General features: G+C 44.0%; 1 protein-coding gene across 1 annotated transcript in view; it reads left to right on the top strand.

Annotated features, from left to right (window-relative positions):
- COL11A1 (collagen type XI alpha 1 chain) overlaps positions 1-13,519 on the top strand; it is a 141,768-nt gene that overhangs the window by 99,043 nt on the left and 29,206 nt on the right. Inside the window, exons 39-46 of the mRNA XM_008147090.3 lie at positions 1,344-1,451; positions 1,838-1,927; positions 2,172-2,225; positions 7,784-7,891; positions 9,616-9,723; positions 10,628-10,681; positions 12,193-12,246; positions 12,734-12,841. Coding sequence (XP_008145312.2) covers positions 1,344-1,451; positions 1,838-1,927; positions 2,172-2,225; positions 7,784-7,891; positions 9,616-9,723; positions 10,628-10,681; positions 12,193-12,246; positions 12,734-12,841 — 684 coding nt within the window. The remainder of the gene's footprint in view (positions 1-1,343; positions 1,452-1,837; positions 1,928-2,171; positions 2,226-7,783; positions 7,892-9,615; positions 9,724-10,627; positions 10,682-12,192; positions 12,247-12,733; positions 12,842-13,519) is intronic.

Below are 13,519 nucleotides of genomic sequence, written 5' to 3'. Positions count from 1 at the left end.
GAAATGATTGCATATTGATGGTAAGTTGGGGACTTACAGCAATATACAGGGTGTCCCAAAAATGTACATACACTTTAACAGCTGATAGCTCGATTTTTAGAATGAAATGTATTAAAAAAACACAAACTGCCTTCATAATTATTCGAAGTGTGTGTATACATTTTTTCTGGGGGGGACACCCTATGTGACTAAAGGAATTTAAACCTAAAAACGTACACTCACACTTGGGCATCTGGTTCTTTATCCGAGACCGAAAGGTAAGGATCCGTTGCATCTTCAGGTGGCATTAGCGTCTGCAGTCAGACTCTCCTCCCTCAGGCACAGCATCTGCGCACTTGGCGTTTGTGCATCTTTAGTCGCGTGCCTTCCCGGCGCCTTGTTCTTGTCTCCGTTCTCTGGATCCACCTGCGAGCTCATTGAACTCTCACCACAGAGCGGCTGCGCTGGGGACACGGGAATGGCCTGGCATTTTTCACTGTGGCATTTGCAGTGGTTTCAGGCAGCGGCTTATTTGTTACAGCCTTCGGGCGGGAGGAACGGCCAGCCCAAACCCATGGCCTGAGGGGCCCCTGCCACTCGCCAGCCTCTGTCAGATGAGTGTAGATTAACCACAGGGAGGGCTCTGCTCGGGGAAATTCCAAGGAGGACCACGCTGGTGGTTTGGGTTCCTGGGAACCTGAGCTCAATTTCCAGCCGTGATCCATTGAGTGGCTACCATTGGGGTACCAGTGGCTTTTTTCTTTTTCACTCCTACTTGAATCCTTAGACACAAAGAGAGAAGGGGACAGACTAGAGTTAGAAACCTGGTTTTTACAGCACTCGGGCTGACCTCACTCTGAAGGTTTCTGGTATTGAACAGAGAGAGCAGCGCTTTCCATTTTTTAAACTATATTTTTTATTGATTTCAGAGAGGAAGGGAGAAGGAGAAAGAGATAGAAACATCCATGATGAGAGAGAATCATTGATTGGCTGCCTCCTGCATGCCCCCTACTGAGGATCAAGCCTGCAACCTGGGCATGTGCCCTTGACCGGAATCGAACCTGAAACCCTTCAGTTCGCAGGCCGACACTCTATCCACTGAGCCAAACTGGCTGGGGTAGCTCTTTCCATGTTGAATAGATTTCCCTTGGACACTCTGATCCTAAGAGTACACGCCGTCCTTTCAGACTCCCGCCAGACACGGCACGGCCAGCGCTCGATGGGAAGTGTTCTGTAGGGCGTCCTGAAGGTCATGAGAACAATAAACGTCATGCAAATGAATGAGAACAGTGCACTATGCGGGGCTTGTGTTATCTTTGCGAAAATTGAAAGAGCGATCTAACGAGTTCTGCCTTTCCATTAAGGGGCCCACTGGCGAGACTGGTCCCCTGGGCGAACGTGGACACCCTGGCCCGCCGGGGCCGCCCGGTGAGCAAGGCCTTCCTGGCGCTGCAGGAAAAGAAGGCGCAAAGGTACCTACGCTCAGGGATGTTCTTGGCCGACAACAGCCACCTGCTGTCACTCTAGCTCCATATCACTGGTCCATAGTGGTGTAGTATTCCAATGAATGTCAGAAAGAAACGTCACTGGAATACTCACTTTGCTGTCCTTCAAGGCATGGCCGAACAATGACATAAGAAGTTTGCTCCACTGACTATAAAACCATCCATTTATGTACATATGAAATCTTCATAAGTCATGGTTGCTTTATTTTAATGTATGTGGCCTTTCCCACCGTATTCTCCCCGTGAAATGAGAGTCCGACTGGACTTACAGTAGGTTAGGGGAGCTACAGTTTTGTGTGTGGACACGTGTGTAGAAACCACTCCCTATGACGGATGTATGTTATACCCCGTAGGGCGACCCAGGTCCTCAAGGCGTCTCGGGGAAGGATGGCCCGGCAGGTCTCCGTGGTTTCCCAGGCGAACGAGGTCTCCCTGGAGCTCAGGTACCGTCACCGTGCATGGCATTGCTTATTAGAAACATTTGCTTTTTTTTTTAAACTAAATAAAGACGATGACTAATGAAGGGGAAATATGTAAGCGTATGCATGGATGATCGTCTATAGAGCAATACATGTTTGTGTCTAAAAACACTTCCCAACACCCACATTTTACCCATCATGCGTGTCCTCGAATTTATATTCTGTTCGCATCGACTCATTGTCTCCGTTTCCCCCCTGCTTTTCCCAGGGTACACCTGGCCTGAAAGGAGGAGAGGGTCCCCAGGGCCCCCCAGGTCCAGTGGTAAGTATGATTATAATAAACAACCGTGCCAGCCACGGCTGCCAATTACGGCTCTCCTTTCATTATTCTCCCGCTGTGATCCCACAGCGTGTGGAGAGGAAATAAACACGTGTCAATCAAGCCAGCCAGCGCTGGGTTGCTGCTAATTGCTTGCACTAATGAGTGCAGAAACAGAGAGCTCCGAGGACTGACAGGCCTGCCCCTCCGTGCTGTCGGGAGGGAAAGGCGCCGTCTTGCCTGCACAGTCGTAATTTGTCTGATCCTGCGTACTCGGTGAGACTTGAATGTTATCAGTGCTTATTTAGACATCGCAGAAGTACGGAAAGTGTATATCCATGTGTAGATTCTCCAGATAGCTTTATGTAGTTAATGCAACCGCATCAAATAATTGGCAAATGAGTAAATACCAGATTCCTTTTTTGAGAGACCTGGTCAACCCCTAGGAAAGCAATCTAATACGGCTTTCTGTCAGTTCACCGTGGTTCTCACCTGCACCCTGAAAGGTTAACAAGAACAGCCGGACTGCCCAGTTCAGTGGCCTCTTCTCTTGCTTCCTTTCATTTCACCAATCTCAAAACCTAGCAGTTGCCTCAAATTGTCTCTCAACTTCCTTACACATGTGGAAGCCACTCCAGTTCCACATTCAAAATGTTTCTTTAATTTCCCCCTTTCATAACTTCTATGACCATTGCCTTTGTCCGGTCTCTTTCCTTTGTTTCCTTGCTTAATTGTGTCTAAGCAACGTTTCCTGTCTCTGCTTTCTTACCCTTTCAGCCAGTGGTTCCCACTGCTTCTAGGTGAAGACACACCCTTAACTATGCCCTTCCTTTGCTTATACATATCTCACGGGCCCACGCTGCCTGCGGAATCCAAACTCCTTACATGATCAACGAGTTATCACAATTTGATCCCAATCACCATGGTCTGTTTTATTAACGTCGCCTTCGGGGTATTGACTAAGTAATGGTAAGTGCAGGATTGAGACGCACGGGGGTGCAGAGGGATGGAGATTTTGCTGTTATTCATATGAAGGAAAAGGTATTAAATTGAATTCTTGGGGGAAAGAATGTGAATAAAGAACGTGAAGGGTAAATGACATAGAAAATGAAATGATATCGCAAGTGTTTATTCTTTCAATTATTAATGCTGTGAACTTTACAGTCATTATCTTAATGGTCTTTATAACCTGGCCAGGTAGATACTATCATCCCCTTTTTAAAGGCGAGAGACCTGAGGCTTAGAGAAGGTAATGAGGAGGCTGAGTTTATAGTCCTTCGACGACAAAGATCCACCCTAGCACGTTGCGTAGACTCCTCTCACTGGAGACATCTACTTCAGTTCTCTCCTCTCAGTCTCATTTGTCCGGGTCCTCCTGATTCTTCCCGACTCCTGTGAGCAATTGTGTCAAAAGGCAGAGAGTTAGAGGAGCTCATATTCCAGCTCACTGGGCTTTACTATTCCTGCATGTGCTCTTTATAACAGTTACTTAATTTGAATGAATCAGAGATTAAGCTACTTAAGCAAATGGGCAGGTTGAATCCTTGGACGCCCATTCTCTTTCCTTATAATCCATTCAGTCAGAAACCCAGAGCGGGCTGTGTCCCGTCGCTGTGACATCCTGTACAGGGGGGTTTCCTGGCCTCGGCCAGGTCTAGCTGGGAGGCCAGCAGGGGGCGGGGTGTGTGCAGGGGGACAGTGAGGTCCAGATTTGGATTAACCACCGGTTCTGTTAGAGGATGGGAGATCGCTTTAGGCGGGGCCCTCGATATGAATACCCCCAGAAAAATCTCTTGAGAATCCTAGCTTGAGAATATTTGTAATTTCGCGATCAGTTACCAGGTATATACTGTATTTTCATAAATTATGAAAATTAGAATCTTTGTGCTTCAGCTTACAGAAATCAGTCAAAACAGACACATTAGAGCAGGCGTCCTCAAACCACGGCTCGCGGGCCACATGTGGGTGTTTTTGCCGTTTTGTTTTTTTACTTCAAAATAAGATATGTGCAGTGTGCATAGGAATTTGTTCATAGGTTTTTTTTAAACTATAGTCCGGCCCTCCAACGGTCTGAGGGACAGTGAACTGGCCCCCTGTTTAAAAAGTTTGAGGACCCCTGCACTAGAGAGATAACTCTTTGCTTTACAACTTTTTGAGTACAACTCACTATGTGAAACAGTACATGTAATATACTTTCATATTATCTATTATATTTTATTGCAGTCAGTATTTTAAAATTCTGGACAAGACCCACTGACATTATATAGATTTACTAAATGGGCATTTCCTACAAAGAGCTATGGCTTTCAGAGGAAGCCAGGTAGGAAAATAGGTAAAATAACAAATAATAAATAAGTGATATATTAAAAGACAGACCAAAGAAGACAGGTGAGAAAAATGATTTTTGCCTAAAGGAATGATGTTGGCATTGGAGCCATAAATAAAAGATCATTTGATGAAAAGCGAGTTTTTGAGTCTAAGCAGAGCTGGAAGTGCTCACCGCTGTGTAGGTTGTCTGAGCGCAGAACTGGGGTGTCATCGTGTTCTTGAAGTTTGGCGGCTGGGAGTAAATGTGTATTGAGAAACATTTTTCTTAAAATATATTGTTATTGATTTCAGAGAGGAAGGGAGAGGGAGAGAGAGAGATGAGAGAGAAACATCAATAATGAGAGAGAAAAACATCAATAATGAGAATCATAGACTGGCTGCCTCCTGCACACCTCACACTGGGGATGGAGCCCGCAACCCGGGCCTGTGCCCTGACCGGGAATGGCACCTTGACCTCCTGGTTCATAGGTCCATGGTGCTCAGCCCCTGGGCCATGCTGGCCGGTGAGAAACATGTTTTTAATGCTCTCACGGGCGACAAACAAAATGATCCCAACAGGATGCTCACCGGAAGCACCAGTTGCACCCGAGAGCTGGTAATGATGCCCAGCAGGCCCGGGCGTGCTTTCTGCCTCAGGTTCGCCCGCTAAGTGGCATCTGCGTGCGCGCCCAGCGGAAAGCATTGGCTGGACGGCCAGCGCCACGTGCTGAGCGTAAACTGGGCCGTGCTTTATGTTTCTGTAAACGCACAACATACGCAAATGTGTTGTGCGAGCAAATTCTCAGATGGCCTCTGCCACCTGTGTTATCATAAAGCACCACCAAGGAAAATGCAGTCCCTAAATAACCTCTTTTATTTTTTCCTGATGTGGCATCCCCCTTATTACCAGCATCATTTCTCAGAAAATGAGGTGGGTCAGAGAAATGGAGCAGCGAGTTGCGTACAAGCCCTGGAGTTTTACAACCACATTTGCTTTGTTCCTGCGAGAAGCGGGAGGCCGTGTGGGGAAAGGGTATGAGGGGCAGAGCTGCGGGGGCTGGATGGCCAGCCGCACAATCCCGCAGTCCATCCCCTCCCCCTCCCCCTTCTCCTTCCCCTTCCTCTTCTCCTTCCCCTTCCCGCAGCTCCTGTTTCAGGACCACCGGAGCCTGCGGCCTCGCGTCTCCTCGCCATGTGCTAATATCTCTTCTCCTGCACTTTTCCCGAGGAGTTTATAAACCTTCCTATCCAGTTTCTGTTCATTCTGTTTTTCTCCCCTACGTCCCATTCCAGAGGACCTTATCTTCAATGCCTTCCACTTCTCAAACAAGGAAGCCCGAGTTCTTAGAAGGATTACACCCACAGACGAATGGGCCACGTGCGATAGTTTTAAGCTAAAGCAGGTTTTCTGCAGGGGGACCCGGGTAGAGCTCAGGATATTGTCACATCCAAGTAGGAAGGAGCGAAGGGTGGAGATAGAGGTGTGGCTCAGTGGCAGAGGCTGAGGTAGTACAGGACTTGGAGTTAATCATTCAGAATGTTGCTCTAACTTGTGGCATTGCTTGACGTGTTATCAGAATGTCTGGCTTCACTGGTCTAAACTCTTTGTAATCTGCGAGAAGAGGGGGTCAGAGAGAAGCGAATGGCTTGCTCACGATGGGAGGAGGCTAGTGGTTCCAGTGCTGGGAAGGAAAAGGCCATACACACAGTGGACACACTACTGAGGGCCTACTATGTGCCAGCAATTACTCGAATTGCTGGAGATCGGTGAGGAGGAGAAAACCCGCAAAAATTCTACCCTTGTGGAGGTTATCATTATCCATTTAAGCTACGTTTAAACCCAAACATGTTCGTTTCAGATGCAGTTATTTATCTGACAGTTATCAAGCCCTCTGTTTTTACTGTAGCCAGTTATAGAGAAACGCAGTAATTCCCGTCACTATAAATGTCTACACTTTATGGGAGAAAATGCATTGCAGTGTGTTTGTTCAAGGGCTAATACCCACCATAATACATCTTGTATTCCCAGGCACAAGACTCAGATTCGCACAGTGTTTTGTGAAATGTGTAAATGGGTTCTCTTTTTATTATTGGGTTTAAATTTCCATTTTTTTAAAAAAATTGGGCCTCTTTAGTGGTTCAGCTACAACTAGAAGATTGATAGGTTTATTCTGTTCAAAGTCAGCCTGGGGATATTTTAATGAGACTTGCAAGTTTTTAATATGATTTGCTTAATTGCCACGTATCATTAGAGATTTTTCCCTTTTCATTTATAGATGTATATAATGAAATCATTGAAGAGCATGCTGTTATTAAAAATATCTAGACTTACAGAATGTTTGAAATAACTGACAGAAAAGGAAATTGCAGCTGTACTTTTGGGAGCAAATACACATGGAAAAAGTTTTCATCCGTTTTGAAATTAATGAGCTGTGACATTATCATGAACAGTGTTTTAACTACAGAAAAGTAATATGTTTTCATTGTTAATTTTAATGCAGGTTTCACAGGCAAGATGGCAATCTGAAATTTAATCTTATTAATACTCCAAGGGAGTCATTAAACTAGTTCAGCTTTGTACCGTAAAAATATTACATAATACCTACCAACTATGGGCATTGTCATTCATTCAAATCAGCATTCTTTCTCTCTCTCATGTACATGAAAATATTTGATTGATTTTAAATATTAAACATACTTCACTATAAAACTAAAACGCATTCTTTTCTTAAGTAACAGCCATGAGTTATTTTCATGTACTTGCCAGTCATCAGGTATCCAATTAAGGAAATATATATTTGTCTTAATTTTTATACCACATCATTTCAGGAAAATACACATTCAACTGGAGTTTTTTCTCCTGCAAATCTGGGAAATTTCTATTGACTTCACATGAGGACATTTAGATCCTATATTTTTTAAAGCCATCATGTTCACAGACTTTATAAAAAGACTAATGCATATCTCTAATTGCATAATAATTTTACATTTAAATGAAAAAATATATAACATTTTCAAAAAATTAAGTATATATGCCTTTGAAATTATTTTATCAATAATATTTCCTAACTCTAGTATTGGACTAGAACTTATCTTTGAACTAGTGAGCACAGCTGTTCTTGTTTGGGATTTTGTAACTGTCTAAAAGTGACCTTTGCCCTGTGGACTGTCACACCCCACTGCTAGCCACCTGATTCCTAAGCCTGCATCACCTTCCCCATCACTAGTAACCGTGCCTTTTCTCCCGTGTCCAGGGCTCCCCCGGGGAGCGGGGGTCGGCAGGCACCGCGGGCCCCATCGGATTGCCAGGGCGTCCAGGACCCCAGGGTCCCCCCGGGCCGGCCGGAGAGAAAGGTGCTCCTGTAAGTAATTTCAAGGAGAAAAACATATTACCCTGCCGCCCTGCAAAAGTTATTACTTCTTATTCAGGGATATTAGCTCTTCACACGCCACTGCGTTCTCTCTGCATCTGTGCCCGGCATAGAAATACACTTCTTTATTTTTATAAGGGAGAATATTTCACACTCAATGAAATGAGCTGATATCTTTCCACACTTTGTGAAACCCTGATTCTGTGAGGGAATTGGATATTATTAATGTAAAAGGTTTCTGATTTGGCTCCTTTAAGAAAAAAATAAAACTGGAGTTTTGATTAAAACTATATCTTGCCGCTATATTTTAGAAAGGTGTGCACTTTTCTCTCTTCTTGTAATACAACTTTATTTTTTAAAATATATATTTTTATTGATTTTAAAGAGAAAGGGAGAGAGAGAAAAAAACCATCAGTGATGAGAGAGAATCATTGATTGCCTGCCTCCTGCACGCCCCAATTGGGGAAATGAGCCCGCAACCCGGGCATGTGCCCTTGACCAGAACCAAACCTGGAACCCTTAAGTGCTCAGGCTGACGCTCTATCCACTGAGCCACACCAGCGGGGGCAGTACAACTTTCTTTCCAATCATTTTCATCCAAGTGAAACTAATAGAAAGTGGCGGCTCTTCTCATGCGATTTGAGTTGGGGGCTACAGTGAATGAGATGGGAAACATCTGGCCAGTTACTTCATCTTACATTTATTAGATTTTTAAATTTTTATACTTGTGATAATCTATATTTTGTTCACTAGGTTTATGTTGCTGTGTCAAGATCTCTTCCCTCTTTTTGTTCCTGCTTTTGATGGAACCATACTAATTTTCTAAAAAATAAAAGCTTTCTCTCATCCTCCAAGATGAAAACACAAACTCATTCAGTAACTGTAGATGAAAATCAGACATCATACGCAAAAATATGAGTTTAATACTTTTGTATACATGTCAGTCTTAAAATATGTAATCTAGTTTAAGCCTATAATTTTAAAAATACTTTTTTTTGTCACGAAAACTTAGTTTTAGATTAAGCTAGTTGAGTTCATTGTCCAAGCATTTTCTCTCATGTTTCTGATGTTACTCAAAGGCTTCCAAATTAAAATGATTGTGTTTTGTAAACTATTGCCTTTCAGAAACATGTGGAATGTTAAAAGGAGGGCATGCCCCCTTGGACAGAAAAGAAGATGGCCACAATATTTTGTGGGGATCAGATGAAACTGTAGTTCTAAATCACTTCGTAGAATATGCATGCACCATTTATTAAAAATATAAGGAAGGTCACAAAGCTATTGCCAAGGTGGGCAGTGAGCAAATGCGTTTCCATGGATTTTGAGCCCTAACAGCAGTGTCTGGCATCGCCGTCCAAGAAGAAAGGCTCAGTGAGTTTTTGCTAACATCAAGCATCTGATTTACGGATATGCGACACTTGATTAGAAAATGTGTGTTCGAAATAAAAATTGTAAGACGAATCGATCAGACCTGTGGACCATCGCCCTCGATCCATACCTCGTTACCGAGGAGAGCACTCCGGGCTGGGAAGGAAGGGGTGGGTGTCCGGTGTCCTCCTTGACAAAATGGGTTTTTCTTGAGAACATTAGGCACTTGCTTTGCAAATATGGCAGCTGGAGTGTGACTGTTAGCGCTGCTCCTTAAAATTGCAGCAACTAGCGAGCGGGTATGTTTCTTACAACAAAGTGACGGTCTGTTGGCTTTTCAATTACAGGGCGAGAAGGGTCCCCAAGGCCCTGCAGGCAGGGACGGAGTGCAGGGCCCCGTGGGGCTCCCGGGGCCGGCTGGGCCCGCCGGCTCCCCCGGGGAAGACGGAGACAAGGTTGGTGCCCTTTCTTCGTCCCTCCGTGTGTCCTGTGACAGTGACTCTCCCTCAGGAGCCCTACTCGGTAACCTAAGATCAGACCCCAGATCCGAAGGGATCTTCCCTAAAGTTTCATGCATCTCGCATGGGCTCCGAAGATTTATTTCCGAGATTGGGGATTAGTAAGCTTCCCATGAAATGTGGGATAGAAACAAGGACAGGGAACAGGTACAAGAATAAAGAGAAGGAGAAAAAAATAGCAGGCGCCCAAATTGCTTATTTGTGTGTAAATACATGTGCTTCTGGCATGAATGTGAAGTTAACGTAATCCATTACTTGTGTCTACCCAGCCCTGGCGTCTTGGGTATCGCAGAGTAAGGACTTGGGAATGGGCTGCAAACATGTTTGGTAACCAGGCACCTCTCTCTCTTCCTAACGTAAAAGGTTCTAAGCTCTTCATTCTGGACGTATAGCTGTGATGTTGTGTCTGAGTTTATATATTACCTAATGTTATTGTGAGGCACTATAGCAACAATGGTGAACCAATACTATGATAATGTGCAACATTTTAGCATTTTGGAAAGTAGGAGAAAAATCATTACCGTGTAATTATACGTTTTTTAATAAATCAATGTACTTCTGTTATCAGACAATCATGGTAATTTTTCAGACAAAATGCATTTTATAAATTAAAAATCCTGTTGCAATATTCCTCTAGGTTGAGTTGACTTTAGTCTGTGTTTTAGTCAATACCAGAAAGTGAGAAGCAGAGGGAACCTGCCTTTTACAATTTAAACAGGGACATGAAGGGCTAGCCTGCAATTACGTAAACGTCAGACTTAATAGGGAGATGATGGTGATGATGATGATGCATTGGTATGGCATACTACAGATAAACTTTACCTCGAATTTTCCGATACAGGGTGAAATCGGCGAACCCGGACAAAAAGGCAGCAAGGGTGACAAAGGAGAAAATGTGAGTTTCCTGCTTTGTGGTAAGGGGGCATTATTCACTTAACTCCTTCTGCTATAACCATGATAGAGAATCAGTGCTGCTTATTTACATGTCAGAAGATAATCCTATCAACACTATAGCATTTGGGATTCAATCAATTCTATTTTTTATTTAAATTTTATTTTTCAGTTACAGTTTATATCCAATATTACTTTGAATTCAGTCAATTCTAATAAAACCCCTTTCCACTATCCTTCTCAAAGTATTCCAAAAATCAAGAGGAGGGAAGACTCCCAAGCTCACTTTACGAGGCCAGCGTTATCCTAATTCCAAAGCCAGATAAAGACACGACAAAAAGAAAATTATAGGCCAGTATCCCTGATGAACATAGATGCCTAAACCCTCAACAAAATATTAGCAAGCCAAATCCAGCCATACATTAAAAAGAACATACGCCATGACCAAGTGGGACTTATTCTGGGCATGCAAGGTTGGTGCAATGTCCGTAAAACAATAAGCGTGATACACCACACAAACAAAATGAAGGATAAAAACCACATGGTCATATCAGTAGACACACACACGACATTTGATAAAATCCAGCACCCGTTTATGATACAAAGTCTCAGCAAAGTGGGAATAGAGGGAACATACCTCAACTTACTAAAGGCCATAGAGGACAAGGCCGCAGCCAGCCTCATCCTCGGTGTATTTTCAGATCTAGGCAATAATCCCAGCCAGCAATTTCACCTGCCATCGTTAGCTCAGATTTTCATGAGGGTTAGAAACAAGTAAAGTCTTCCTTGTGATGAAAAGAATTTGACCTCGTTCACACCTGAAAGGGTTTCGGGTTGCCAGGAACTTTGCTTTAAGCACTTTTCCCAGCTCCCAGCGGCTGTGCTAAGGAGCTTTCTAATCTCATGACTGTCTCATGCCTGGATGGTTTATAAGGCCTTATCAGTATTTACATATAAGAAGTAAGGTAGCAGGAAACACGTATGCATGTAAGACTAATAAGCCTACTCAAGTCTATTACCCACAATAAGGAGTGCTGAGATACTTAGTAAACAACGCTCAGTCCCACATGTTTACATATGGAGCAAAGTCTGACTTCCAGACACCACTACATTCTCCCTGTAGAGGGTCCCTCACCTCCTAGTATTCACTTAGAATGTCAGCACCTAGGTGAACTTTTCATGTGCTCCTTCTGACTCATACAGCCCTCATTCAAGAGACCAGGTATTCTGAAAATTTTCAGACATGAAACTTCCCCGCTATTTATGTTAGCACAGAAACCCACTTCTAAATATCTGCAGCATCACAGGTGTGAGTGGCTTTCATACCTGCTGATGTAGAATGGATTGCAGCTACACACCTGGAGTCTCAAGGACTAAAGTCAATAATGGTTGACTGCGCTACATTGAAAAGACTTTATTTTTTATCACCAAGTGTAGAGAACGCCCCGCCCGCCCTATACTTCTGAGACTCTTCTGGCCTCAGTGTCAGAATTTTTGATTCTTCTCTCCCCCTAGGGTCCTCCTGGCCCCCCAGGTCTTCAGGGTCCCGTCGGCGCCCCTGGAATTGCTGTAAGTATCCCCCCTTGCCCAGCCAACTAAGTCCTTACAGCCCCCGATTAAATTCATGAACTGCTGCATAACCAGACTATTTGATATTGGTCGTATGCTTCCTATGGACTGAAATGTAAAAGATCTAACAGCTAGCCAAGCTGATCTTTATAAACAAAAGCCATTGTGACTTCATCCCACAGAGTCCCTAACCAGTTGGGAAGGACATTGTAGTCAATGCTGAGCGTCGTTTTCCCTTATTACAAAACTTTTACTTCACTTGGCATACGCAAGCAAATTAAAATCAGCCAAACCTCAGAAACAAAGAATATGAACAAAACAAACAATGGGATATCGGCAGCAGAGAGTGGAAGTTTAATCCACTTGCTACTCGTTCACGCCTGTCTAGACCAGTTTGGATTCAACTAGAAGCGCTTCTACTTTTATGATGACTTGTATCCCATCACGGTCTTCCCACTTGGTGATGATGTTCCTTGTTCTCCGCCAGGGAGGTGACGGGGAGCCAGGGCCCAGAGGTCAGCAGGGGATGTTTGGACAGAAAGGGGATGAGGGAGCAAGAGGTTTCCCGGGACCCCCCGGTCCCATCGGTCTGCAGGTACGTTGCTCTCTGCCTGTGTCCTCCGTCATTCCACCTACTTCGCACCAGGTTTTCTGCAGGATGTGAAACAAAGCAGAACGTTGGTACATGGCTAACCCCAAGGGCGGTTTTTCTTCTACGTGTATCTGAACTTCAACTTCTTTTTACCTATTAATATTCCTTTTTCTGGAGCTGTATCAGCCCCAGTTTCTGTTTTGGGTATTTGTTCAGCCCATCTTAGATACTCCATCTGCTTTCCTTATTCTTGTGTTTGAAAAATGAATCTTGTTTAAGTCTGATAGTCAGCAGGAAATTGTTAGAAGGGTTTTTTCATTTTGTTTTGTTTTTGTACATGTCATAGCAGGAAAATTGGTATTTCAGATGGCTAGCAAAATTAAAAGCATTCCGAGCAATAGCAACTGCCAATCACAACCACCAACAGAAAATACCAACAGCAAATGTTAGAGGAATGGGTAACATAAGCAATACCACAGTGAATGGATCATTGAAAAATCACATTTAAAGTTGTGATGTGCGTCTTATCGAGCACGTTCAGGAGAGGAAGTGTGTTTCTGTAAACATGCGGCTGAGGAGTTTTCAGACGGTGCGTCAGCAGGACCCCTAGGGGAAGCGTGCGGACTGACGTCTGTCCTGTTGGTTACCGCCTCTGGGTGCTCACGGCTTCAAACGTAACAG

The sequence above is a fragment of the Eptesicus fuscus genome, chromosome 22 (genome assembly GCF_027574615.1).
Source record: "Eptesicus fuscus isolate TK198812 chromosome 22, DD_ASM_mEF_20220401, whole genome shotgun sequence".
Lineage (NCBI taxonomy): Eukaryota > Metazoa > Chordata > Mammalia > Chiroptera > Vespertilionidae > Eptesicus > Eptesicus fuscus.
The sequence above is the reverse complement of the archived record's forward strand: the minus strand, read 5'-3'. Positions and strand labels throughout refer to the sequence as shown.